This window comes from Hypanus sabinus, chromosome 12 (genome assembly GCF_030144855.1).
Source record: "Hypanus sabinus isolate sHypSab1 chromosome 12, sHypSab1.hap1, whole genome shotgun sequence".
Lineage (NCBI taxonomy): Eukaryota > Metazoa > Chordata > Chondrichthyes > Myliobatiformes > Dasyatidae > Hypanus > Hypanus sabinus.
The window spans coordinates 69,404,553-69,417,953 of record NC_082717.1 but is presented as its reverse complement, the minus strand read 5'-3'; the positions used below and the strand labels follow the sequence as shown (position 1 = coordinate 69,417,953).

At 39.3% G+C, this 13,401-nt stretch overlaps 1 protein-coding gene across 1 annotated transcript in view; it reads left to right on the top strand.

Annotated features, from left to right (window-relative positions):
- The window catches only part of LOC132402990 (calcineurin subunit B type 1), a 60,598-nt gene that overhangs the window by 11,017 nt on the left and 36,180 nt on the right, over positions 1 to 13,401 (top strand). The window contains exon 2 of the mRNA XM_059986176.1: positions 10,288 to 10,327. Within this exon, the coding sequence (XP_059842159.1) occupies positions 10,288 to 10,327 (40 nt within the window). The remainder of the gene's footprint in view (positions 1 to 10,287; positions 10,328 to 13,401) is intronic.

Here is a 13,401-nt window from a genome sequence, read left to right as displayed (position 1 = left end):
ATCCCAAGGGAGGGAATTTATAGGATGCCTATGAGATTGCTTTTTATAGCAGCTTGTGGTTGACCTCACCAGGGGAAAGCAATGCTGGACTGGGTGCTGTGTAATGAACCAGATTCGATTACCTTTTAGGGTGCTTAAGGTAAAGGAATCCCTAGGAGCCTGTGATTATAGTATGACAGAATTTGTATTACACTTGCAGTTTGAAAGGGAGAAGATAAGTCAATAATATTAGTATTACAGTGGAATATAGAGAATTAGAGGCACAAGAGAAGAGCTGGCCAGAGTTGATTGGAAGGGGACACCAGCAGGGGTGACTGCAAAATAGTAGTAGCTGGAGTTTCTGAGGCAATTTGGAAGGTGGAGGATAGGTGCATCCCAAAGAAGTATTCTAACGGAAGGATGAGGCAACTGTGGCTGACAAGTGAACTGAGAGACAGCATTAAAGAAAAAGAGAGGGCATATAATACAGCAAAAATTAGTGGGAAGTTAAGAGGTTTTAAAAAAACAGCAGAAGACAACTAAAAGAAGCCATAAGGAAGGAAAAGATGAAATATGAAGGTAAGTTAGCCAATAATATAAGAGGATGCCAAAGTTTTTTGGATATATAAAGAGTAAAAGAGAGGCGAGAGTGGATAATGGACCACTGGAAAAGACACAAGAAGAGGTGGTAATGGGGGACAAAGAAATAGTGGACAAGCAGAAGTATTTTGTGTTAGTCTTCACTGTGGAAGACACCAGCAATATGCCAGAAATTTGAGAGTTAGGGGCAGAAGTGAATGTAGGTATTAAAGGAAAAGATGCTTGAGAAACTGCAAAGTCTGAAGGTAGATAAATCACCTGGACCAGAAGGACTATACTCCAGGGTACTGAAAGAGATGGCTGAAGAGATTGTGGGGGCATTGGAAATGATTTTTCAGGAATCACGAGATTCCAGAATGGTTCAGGAGAACTGGAAAGTTACAATTGTCACTCCACTCTTTAAGAAAGGAAGAAGCAGAAGAAAGGATATTTCTAGGCCAGTTGGCTTGGCTTCAGTAGTTGGGAAGATGTTGGGAATCCATTATTAAGGATGAGGTTTCAGGGTATGGAGCCACATGATAAAATAGGCCAAACTCAGCATGGTGTCTCTAAGGGGAAATCTTGCCTGACAAAAAGTAATCGGCAGGAGAGTCATTGGATGTTATTTACTTGGATTTTCAGAAGGTTTTGACAAGGTGCCACACATGAGGCTGCGTGGTCTTACAGGAAAGATACCAGCATGGATACAAGATAGTGTGACAAAAGGCAGAGCTGGAATAGAGGCTGGCTGCTGATCACTTTTGGTATTCTGCAGGGATTGTTATAGGGACTGCCTCTTTTCATGTTATTCGTCAATGATTTGGATGATGAAATTGATGGCTTTGTGGCCAAGTTTGCTGATGAAATGAAGATAGGTGGAGGGGTAGGTCATGTTGAGGAAGCAGGGAGTCTACTGAAGGAGTTGGATTGGGAGAATGGGCAAAGAAGTGGTAGATGGAATATACTGAAGTGCAGGGGCATTTATAGTCTTGCACTTTGGTAGAAGGAATAAAACATAGAAAACCTACAGCACAATACAGGCCCTTTGCCCCACAAAGCTGTGCCGAACATGTCCTTACCTGAGAAATTACCTAGGGTTACCCATAGCCCTCTATTTTTCTGAGCTCCATATACCTGGCCAGGAGTCTCTTAAAAGACCCTATTGTATCCGCTGCCACCACAGTCATTCTCACCACTCTCTGAGTTTATTTTTAAAAAAAACGACGACAACCACTTACCTCGCTATCTCCTCTGTACCTACTTTCAAGCACCTTAAAACTGTGCCCTCTCATGCTAGCCATTTCAGCAATGGGAATAAGCCTCTGACTATCCACGTGATCAATGCCTCTCATCATCTTGTACACCTCTATCAGGTCACCTCTTATCCTCTGTCGCTCCAAGGAAAAACGGCCAATTTCACTTAACCTGTACTCATAAGATATGCTTCCCAATCCAGGCAACATCCTGGTAAATCTCTGTACCCTTTTTATGGTTTTCACATCCTTCCTATAGTGAGGCGACCAGAACTGAGGGGTCTGACCAGGATCCTGTATAGTTGCAACATTACCTCTCGGCTCCTAAACTCAGTCCCATGATTGATGAAAGCCAATGCACTATATGCTTTCTTAACCACAGAGTCAACCTGTGCAGCAGTCTTGAGTGTCCTATGGAATCGGACCCCAGGATCTCTCTGATCCTCCATACTGCCAAGAGTCTTATCATTAACACTATATTCTATCGTCATATTTGACCTACCAAAATGAACCACCTTACACTTATCTGGGTTGCACTCCATCTGCCACTTCTCAGCCTATTTTTGCATGCTATCAATATGCATGTATCAATGCTATCAACCTCAGACAGCCCTCCGCACTATCTACAACATCTCCAAACTTTGTGTCAACAGCAAATTTACTAACCCATCCCTCCACTTCATCCAGGTCATTTTTAAAAATCACAATGAGTAAGGGGTCCCAGAATAGATCCCTGAGGCACATATATGACCCGTCTACAACTACTCTTTGTCTTCTGTGGGCAAGCCAGTTTTGATCCACAAAGCAATTTCCCCTTGGATCCTATGCCTCCTTTCTCAATAAGCTTTGCACAGGGTACCTTGTCAAATGCCTTGCTGAAATCCATATGCACTACATCTATTGCTCTACCATCATCAATGTGTTTAGTCACATTCTCAAAAAATTCAATCAGGCTCGTAAGGCATGACTTGTCTTTGACAAAGCCATGCTGACTATTCCTAATCATATTATGTTTCTCCAAATGTTCATAAATCCTGCCTCTCAGGATCTGCTCCATCAATTTACCAACCACTGAAGTAAGACTCGGTGGTCTATAATTTCCTGGGCTATCTCTACTCCTTTCTTGAATAATGGAACAACATCCACAACCCTCCAATCCTCTGAAACCTCTCCCGTCTCCATTGATGATGCAGAAATCATCACCAGAGCCTCAGTATCGTCTCCCACAGTAGTCTGAGGTACATCTCGTCTGGTCCCGATGACTTATCCAGCTTGGTGCTTTCTAAAAGCTCCTGCACATCTTCTTTCTTAATATCTACATGCTCAAGCTTTTCAGTCTGAAAAGCTTGTTTTTAGGCAGGGATTTAGGGGAGAACATTCTGAAATTAGAGCTGCAAAGGAATTTGGGAGTCCTTGTTCAGGATTCCCTAAAGGTTAACTTGTAGGTTGAGTCGGTGTTTAGGAAGGGAAATATAATGTCAGCATTTATCTTGCGAGGACTAGAATATAAGAGCAAGGATGTAATCCCAAGGCTTTATGTGGCCTTGGTGAGATTGGACTTAGAGTATTGTGAGTAGTTTTGGGTCTCTTACTTAAGAAAAGATGTGTAGTATTAATAGTGAACTAATTCTTTGCTCATGTATTTTGCTTTAATGTACTCCCATTGTTCAAAGTATAAACACGAGTGTGCATATCTGGGTCAAAATGCTATTTTCAGATTTGATCCCAATTTGGAAAGCTAAAATTTATTATTGTGCTGTTTAGTTCCTCAAATTGTGCAAGGAGACATGATTGGGAAAAATTGTAATGCTTTCCTAGCCCTGAAGTTCCTCTTTCTATCAAGTTGTCCTGGGTTAACTTTGCCTGTGAGACTTACGACTTGATCCCTGAAACCTATTGCAAAATCAAGTGCTAGTTCCCCTCCAGTTTGTAAGTTACCTATTTGTACTAATGCTCATTCCTCAGGTACCGCTTAATCTTGGATATATTGTGACAAATCACTCTTTGCCCCTCCTCCTAAAAGACCCTGACTAAACTATCATTGTAAAGCACTCAAATCTATCCTAGCTATCACTTCCATCACTTTCTGTTTAACTTGTATGGAGCTGTGCCAGATTGTTGGTAATCTGTTGTGCTGTTTGGTCTCAAAGTGTTAATCTTAACACTGCCAGACTCCCCCCCCCCCCCCCCCCCCCCCCCCCCCCCCCCCCCCCCCCGTGTTAACTGATGTTCTCCTGAAATTTCGATGTTTCTGTTGCTTATAAATTTGACTGTTCCACCATGGTGCTGGTCACCTCCTTGAAATTAGCACAATGTTGCTGATCATGTCTCAACTTACTCCAGGCCACTGTTGGATCTTTGGCTACGTTGACAAATACATTCTTTCTGAAGATGTATCTATGCCTGAAAGTGTCTACATCTGTATAAGCCTCCTACCTTTTCTGGCTTGATTATCCTAATATAATCGTTTTGTCCTCAAAACTGTCCTGTTCTAGGTTCCCCCAATGTGAGGAATTGATACTACATTAGGAACTGAAGTAAAATTGTCTTGTCAAAATTTATTTCAGGAAGTCTGTTTAATGTCTTCTAAGATCATTGAAGCAGCACTGCATTATGGCTAAGACCACACAACAGTGATTAGGTTGATCGATCTCCAACAGAGACAAATCCGTGTACAGAGCTGAGGTACAGAACTTAGTGAGCTGGTGCTCAGAGAACAATCTGTCTCTTAATACAGCAAAGACTAAGGAGCTAATTATCAACTTTGGAAAGTCACGGGATGACGAGTACGCTCCAGGCTACATTAACGGAGACATAGTGGAGAGAGTGTCCAGTTTCAGGTTTCTGGGAATACACATGTCAGAAGACCTTACATGGTCCACTAACACCACAACAATAGTTAAGAAAGCACAGCAATGCTTGTTTTTCCTCAGGACTCTGAAGAAAGCTAGTCTACCTGAACAGATGCTAGTGACCTTTTACCACTGAACCATAGAGAGCATTTTACTTTACTGTCACCAAACAATTGATACTAGAGCATACAATCATCACAGTGATATTTGTTTCTGCGCTTCACACTCCCTGAAATACAAATCAAAGTAAATATAATAAAAATTTAAATTATAAATCATAATTAGAAAATAGAAAAGGGAAAGTAAGGTAAAGTAAAGTAAGTAACAACTCCATCTCTGTGTGGTATCTCAGTTCTACAGCAGGTAATAGGAAAGCACTTAAGCAGGTCATCTCTAGCGCACAGAAGATCATCGGGACTCAGCTCTGAGCCCTGGAGGACACCTACAGCTTACATTGCCTAAGAAAAGCTACAAGCATCTCTAAGGACAATACACACCCATGCAATTATCTGTTGAACTTCTTCCATCTGGCATACATTATAAGATTTTCTATGCCCACACTTCCAGACTGAAAATAGCTTTTACCCCAGAGCTATAATTGCTCTGAACCAATCAATCAAACATCATCCATGAATTTGTTATATTGCTACTTTTAATACTGGTTTTATGGCTGTCATGCATCTGAGTTGCGCTTTGTACTGGCTGGTTACTTGATTTTATTTTATTTGTTTTATAGCATTGAGTACCAGAGTTGCAAATTCATTTTCGCTGTATTGGTGCATGGCAAATTGTACTATGCAATGACAATTTCAATTTTGCATTTATCCTGCAGGTGGATTTCCACAGTAAATTTGTTGTACAAAATAAAGTGCACTGCCTTACATTTTCTCTCACATCATTCCACATCTGTTTCCTATCCAGTGTTTTATCACCAGTAATCTTGGGTATGTTACATTGTCTTCTCAGGTAAGTATGTAAATTGTGAATAGTTGAGAGATAATTAATGTTTGGCGCACTCTAGAAAGTTTGCCAAGCTGAAAAATGTCCTTAACTTCCCGTTTTTGCTATATCCAAGTCACCTTGCATTCTAAAATATTACCCCAACTTTGTTTGTGTGGACAGGGCAGCTGGATGTTTTGCACTACATCTGTTTGCAGTTGATCTTCATTTGCTCCTTTTGTAGAGACTTGGTGCAAAATACTTCTGGATGTTCCTTCATTTTGATTCGAGATTATCCTGAGAACGTGTACATGGAAACTACAGTGAAATGGTGTTTGCATTAACAAACAGCACACAAAGATGTGCTGGGAACGCATTCTGGTACTAACATAGCATGCTCATAATGCTTGTCAGAACATAAAACAGAACAATCCCCGTTCTTCCCTTCCACCCATGCAGTCACCTAAAACCCAGGACAGGTTGTATTTTTCAGTCTCTGGCAGATACAGACTTGGGCTTATCTGGGGAAGTCAAAGCCAAGAGATTCACAATACAGGGCATGGCCAATGTCATTGACTTCTGATTTGACTCTTGGGCCCTGATCCTCAGGATTGACTCCATGACCTGCTGATCTCTGAATGTGAGGTCTCAAATTTTGAACTTGCAGATGACTGGACCTCCAGTCTCACCAATTTGAGAACCCATGGCATCATCAGATCTTGCTCCTTTTGCCTGCATGGAATGCCAAATCCAGAACCTGCCGACAGCTTGCAGAGCTACCACATCCATGCTGGTGAGCCATTACTGGAAAGCGATTACAATGAACTGGAAAACATGTTACACTTTTTGTTTTCAAAGATACTGAGGACATTTAAGTGCTTTTTGTGTCCTTGAACTTTGAGTTGTTTTGTTACTATTGGTAATTGTGTGTGTGTGGGGGGTGTGGCAGGGAGAAAAATCAGTCCAAATTCTGATGAAGATATGTAGGATTAAGTGTGGAGGTCAATGAACTATTGTTAGGCATATCATACTTTTCATAAGGAGTGCTATTTTGCAGCCTTCGGAAGTACAATGTGTATTTTGTTGTGCAGTGGCTTTGACAATTTAACATTTGCACACAGAGTAATAGATGGTGTGACATCTGGGAATATCATGTTTTTGGTGTAATTGAAATGTTCTGCTATAAAATTCTGCCATCTCTACTATTTTATTTCACAATCAAAATCCAAAATACCCTCATAAGTAAGTTTTATATTAGATTTTGTAAGGTAAGACTATATTTATTATTAAAGCAGGTTAGAGGTTTGGGCTAACAATCCAGAAATGTGAATTCAAATGTGGGCAAGTGGAATTAAAAAAAAGTTTTTAACTGAAATCCCACCTGGGTTATTAGTGTTCTATATTGAACTTCAAGAGAACAGCATTTGGTTTACTGTTTGAACTCTTTAGATATGACTGAGCAAGCAATTCACTTCTATCACAGCTGCAATTACAGTAAAGTAAAAACCTTAATGTACTGCATGTCTTAAGTCTGGCCACTGAATTGAGACATAGCAAAATTGCTCCCTGCTCAGCTGGCCTGGCAAATTCACAATCTTCTGGGGACTGGTATCCAAATTTGAAGATTTGGACTAATTAATCAAGCTATATTGATGATTATTAATTAGCTTAGTTTGATATTATTTAATAATAATTATTATTTTGTGATTGTTAATTACAGATAGTCAAGCTGCAGTCTAATGTGATTATACTCCCAAAAACACACATTATAGACAAGGTACTGGATAATACCTTTATTATCCTTGTACGTCTTTATCAGCAAAAGAGGTCCTGGGATGTATAAGGGAGGTGGTAGGCATGTGTGTCTTCTGCATTGATTTTGAGGTCTCATGGCAACAGGTTGAACATGAAGAAGGAATCCTGATTGTCACTCACTGTCCCATCTCATCTGATGAATTGGTGCTCTTCCTTGCCAAACAACACTGGAACAGATCAATGAAAATAGCAAGAGTGTGTTGTAATCTGAGCCTTTTGTGTTCATTCCCTTAAGTAACTTGGTAGCACCTCCAGTAATCAAGCCACCTGATTCTTAAAGGGTACAGTTCCCAACTGTCTTGGCAAGTAGTGTTTGAACTAGCTATATTTTGTAAGATACCTGTGGCAGATGCATGTATCTGTAATAATATTGGTGGGAGTGACCAGAGTTTCATTCTTTATGGGCACAAAGTCCTGCTTTCATACTGACATCCTTCCATTGTGTTGTGTGGCACTGTTATTGCGCTAAATGGGAAGGGCTGGAACAGATTTGGTAAATCCAAGATGGACATTTTGTGGTGTTAGGGGCTTCAACAAATACATACAGCACCCTAGTCTATAATGACACTTGTCTGTCAAATCCTTCATTAATATTACTGCTAGACTAGGCAACCTGGGTTTGATGAAGAAAGAAAGCCCTAGTAAAAGCAGTAGGAGAACTTAAAAATGAAATTCTAGACTGGTAGAAAACCGTAGATTGTAACGACTATTGAAGACATTGGGATCTCTCTTCATTCTCCCCCCCCCCCCCCACCCAGGACATGCATCAAAGACCCCTCCCATCCTTCCCACAGTCTCTTTGACCTCCTTTGCTGTCAAGCCAGAAGGTATAGCAGCATAAGAACCAGAACTGCCAGGCTGGGTAACAGCTTCTTTTTCCAGCCTTTCAGACTTAACACCCTGTTTCAACCGGCACTGTCCACCATTTCTGAAAGCTCTGCCAGCTTGTCCCTACACGCACCCCTCCACTTCCCAATGGACACGCTCATCCTGCAATGGTCACATTTTATCTTTATTGCTGCTGTTTCATATATTTATATTGCTGCTTGTTTTATTATAATATTACCAGTAACATTATACTGTCTTGCATAAATATGCATCTCACACTGAGCCTGTCATTCTTCAAAACTTCTCTTAATACTTTCCTCATTGTAGGTGGTAACAGTAGAGGGGACTCCTGTGGAACATAAACCAGCAAAAAAATGTAGAATTTTTGCATTGTTTGGTCCCAGACTTGTACTTGAGTTGGAGGCTTATTTTTGTTTATAATGGGTTATGGAATATTTGAAAACATGGGTGACCTGCTGCCAGTTGTAAAATTAGTTCTATCTTGGGTGTTTTCTTCCATAATATCTAAGACATCTTCAAGGACCGGTGCCACAGAAAGGCTGCATCCATTATGGAGGACCCCCATTACCCAAGAAGAGCCAGCTTTTCATTGTTACAGTCAGGAAGAAGGTACAGAAACCTGAAGGCACATTTTCAGTGATTCAGGAACAGCTTCTTCCCCTCTGCCATACGATTCCCAAGTGGACATTGAGCCCATGAAAATTACCTCGCTTTTTTTTTTAATAATACCTCTGTTTTACACTATTTTAATCTAATTTTTATGCATATATGTATTTACTTCATTTATTTTTTCTTTATTTATTACCTTGTATTGCAGTGTACTGCTGCTGCTATGTTAACAAATTTTGTAACACACACCAGTGAATGTAAACTGGATTTTATTCTATTTAAGGCACAAATTCTGTGCACAGAATGTGATGGGTAATTAATATTTATTGGATTTTGATTCATCATAGGGTTCAACAAAGGTTTGCAGAAATCTGCTACTTTGTTATACCTTTCCCAGAACTTTGTGTGTGTATGTGTATATAAAATATGAAACATCTATTGAAGTTACCATACTGAATGAATGGCTATTCTTCTACCCTTTGTACATTTTGTGCATTTTTAAATTACTGCCATATAAACATCATGGCATAATCCTTAAGGTTACCTGTAGGATGTCAATTAGTGTTTGATTCTGGAAATTGAACAGATTTTGAGGAAACTTGCAGAATGTTGTTATTTTGACTCCCAAGAAAGCATAATTTTTAGGACAGTGGCAAATAAAGGAAACACCAAGATTACCTCCTTCCACCCCCAGTTTATCTGCTGCTGATGCCCATATTCCTGCCTGACCTTTAGATTTGTTTATCCTGGTAGCTCCTGGCTGTTGTCTTATCTTGTGCTCTGTAAAATGTAAGCTAATCTGTAACTGCCTGTCTCCTAACTTGTAACTTGTATTACCCCTTGTTGAGGTCCACGTCCAGTGAAGCCCGAATCTTTAAAATTCTCATCTTTGATTGTAAATCCTCTAATGATCTCACAGCTCTTCCTTTGTACACTTCAAATGTAACTGTTTCATCTTTGGCAACTGTACTTTCAACTTCCTATGTGTAGCTCTGGAATTCCTTCTCTAAGTTGCTCTGCTTCTGTTTCATTTTAAAGGCATTTCATAATGACACTTCCAAGGTTGTTGTATACAAACTCTGCACCCATATGATAAATTAACAAAGGAAAAGAGAATAGGATAAAGTGCTAATTGCTTTAAGTTCCTATAGACTGTATACTTGACAATGTCATGAAGTTTGTTATCTTTTGTGGTTGGAGGTATATATTTAAGTGTATAATGCTTTTGTACTTAAGGAATGTTAAAAAGTGTTAAAGATTATTGCAGTTACAGTTTCCATTGTAAGCAACAATTTGTGAATTGGCTTCAAGTTTTGCATCAGGCAGTGCACGTCTTTATCCTTTGCAAACATACTATTGTAATATAGTATTAGATTCCAGATGTAATTATGAACTATTTTCTTTCATTTTAGGGAAATGAAGCGAGCTATCCCCTGGAAATGTGCTCACACTGTAAGTTAATATTTTTATTTATTTGGAATAACTTGTATATTTGATTCATCCCAAGAAAACTAGTGTTTCTTTAAATTCTTGGAATGCTGTGTAGAAATTTAAAAAATATATTTCTGCCTTTTTCCCAATAATTTTAACCATATTATCATGATGGTAAGGCTTATTTCTGTGCTAACTGAAAGTCAAATGATCTTTTCCATATAAAGAACTTGCCAACTTCCCCCAGTTCCCTGTGCAATCTTTTTCTCCACTGTATTTGCAGTTGTTCTATAGCACTAGTTTAATAAAACTAACATTACATGTGTTTCAGCATTAATTACTGACCTGTGAAAATAGTTTATTTAATTGGTTTTGCACACTTTCAGGTGTACTATCATCGTATTACTGTCACTACTTGCACTTCCCTTTCTGAAACATTTCAAAATGTATTTACTTATTGAGATACAGCACAGAATAGACCTTTCCAGCCCTTTAAGCCACGGTGCCCAGCAATCTGTTGATTTAATCTGAGCCTTATCATGGGACAATTTACAATGACAAATAAATCTATCAACCAGTAAGTCTGGACTGCAGTAGGAAACCCACACAGTCACTTGGAGAGCATGCAAACTCCTTACAAACAGCAGCGGAATTGAACACGGATCACCTGTACTATAAAGCATTGGGCTAATCACTAAGCTACCATGCCTTCAACTTCTTAGCTCTCATGCAGTTTCCTAGCTTAAAATTTTTTTATTCATATCCTTCGTTCAGACTCTATACAGCAGTAATTACGTTTCTGCCATATTTCTGCTAGCTTTGATCCTTCACTTTTATTCACCTTGTTATTTCGTCTAATTTTCAGAATGTATTTTCTTTGCTGGTCTTATTTCTGTTCCTTTGATGGAATAGGGAGAGAAAGCTGTTGGGTTCATGCTGGTGAAGCATCTTGCCTAATATTGGAGGAGAACACTTATCAAAAGAAGTATTGCACCAGCTCTTATCCATGCTCTTTCCCTATTGGGTGTGTTCCCTCAAGTGATATTAGAAACAGTAACTTGAGAATTTCAGTAAATACGTCTATAAAAAAGATTTTTTTAAGAAAGGTGTATGCCATATATTGTTACTCAAACCAATAGCTTCCTCCACCTGTATTACCTTATTTTGTATATTTTGATTGAAAGCGTAAAGGTTGAATCAATCTGTCCAAGGTCTTGGCCCCTTATGCATCCACAATGTCTTTTAAAGTTATGGTTATGGCCTTTGCTGCTCAGGCACCAAGTGGCTGGAATCCACTCAACTCTCTAGCTTAGTGCCTCCTTTTAAGTCATACAGGTATTCCTTTTTGATAATGTTTTATTATTTCTGAGTTGGATTTTGTTTTGATAACCTTAGTCAGAAATAGTTGTCATCACGTTGAATTGAATTGACTTTGTTATTTGCATCCTTCATAGCCATGAGTAAAATTCTTTGTTATGTTTCTGTCTAAATGCAATGTGCAGTTTATAGTAATTTGTAACACTATGTACAACAGGACAGTCAATATAACGGAAATGCAATTGTATCGGCATGAATTAATCAGTCTGATGGTCTAGTGGAAGTAGCTGTCCTGGAACATGTTGGTCCTGGCTTTTATGCTGCGGTACTGTTTCCAGGATGGTAGTAGCTGGAACAGTTTGTGGTTGTGGTGAGTCAGGTCCCCAATGATCCTTCAGGCCCTTATTACACACCTTCCTTTGTAAATGTTTTGAATAGTGGGAAGCTCGCATCTACAGATGCACTGTGCTGTCTGCACCACTCTGCAGAGTCCTGCGATTGAGGTAAATACAGTTCCCATACCAGGTAGTGATGTAGCCAGTCAGAATGCTCTCAGTTGTGCCCCTGTAGAAAGTTTTTATCAAACTTGTTCAGCTGTCTGAGGTGAAAGAGGCACTGTTGTGCTTTTTTTAAAAAAAAATCATACAGTCGGTATGTACAGACCCTAGGAGATCCTTGGTGATGTGTATGCTGAGGAACTTAAAGCTGTTCACCCTCTCAATCCCAAATCCATTGATGTCAATAGGGGTTGTCTCCATTCCTCCTATAGGCCACAACTAGTTCCTTTGTTCTTTTGACATTGAGGGGGAAGTTGTTTTCTTGACACCACTGTGTCAGGGTGATGACTTCTTCTTTGTAGGCCGTCTCATTATTATTTGAGATTAGGCCAATCAATGAGTTAACATCAGCAAAATTAAAAATGCCATGCAAATGCAGTTATTGCCCTTGCATTTCTTGCAAGTTTTGACTAGCTAATAATGAGTATTACTTGTATGCACGTGTATTAAAATCTTATCACTGATTACTTCCCCAAAAGTTCATTCAATTTTTTTTAAATTAGCAAATTGAATACAAAAACAGGGAGGTTATGTTGCAGTTATGTAGGGCTTTGGTGCAACTACATGTAATGTATAATGTACAGTATCAGTTGCCTTGTTAAAGGAAGGAAGTTGATACATGGGAGGAAGTTTCCTGAAATGGACACAGATTATCCAAAATTGGAAAAGCTAAGCTTATATCTGATGGTGTGTTGAAGTTAGGGACGATTTGAGATATTTCCTCCAGAGGCAGAACTTAGAGCTAGAGTTTGTGATTAAATATACAGTAATGAACTGCCCATTTCAGATATAAGTGAGGTTCCTTTTTTTTCCCAGAGATTTAAGAATCTTAGGAAATCTATCTGATTGATTTGACTTGATGAAATAGTGGAAGGTTATTAGGGATGAGTGTGATTTTAGAATTGAGATTAAAACTAGGTGGTCACATTGAAAGGTAGAACAGACTCAAGAGACCAAGTGTGTTTTTCTGATTCTTTACTTCAGAATTGCCCATACCAACTGAAACATGTAATGACACTCTTTGGTGGGTGGGTTAGGGAATTGCCCTGCAGGATGTAAAAAATATCTTTGGAACTGTCAGAAACAAAAGATGGTGAAGGAAATTGTGTTATCCAACAAAGAAAATTAAGATTTGTTTTTCCTAACAGTCATTTAAAACTCCTATCCATTCTCATTTGGTTGGGCTCAACCTTGGGGGGGGGGGGGGGGGGGAGAGAGTCG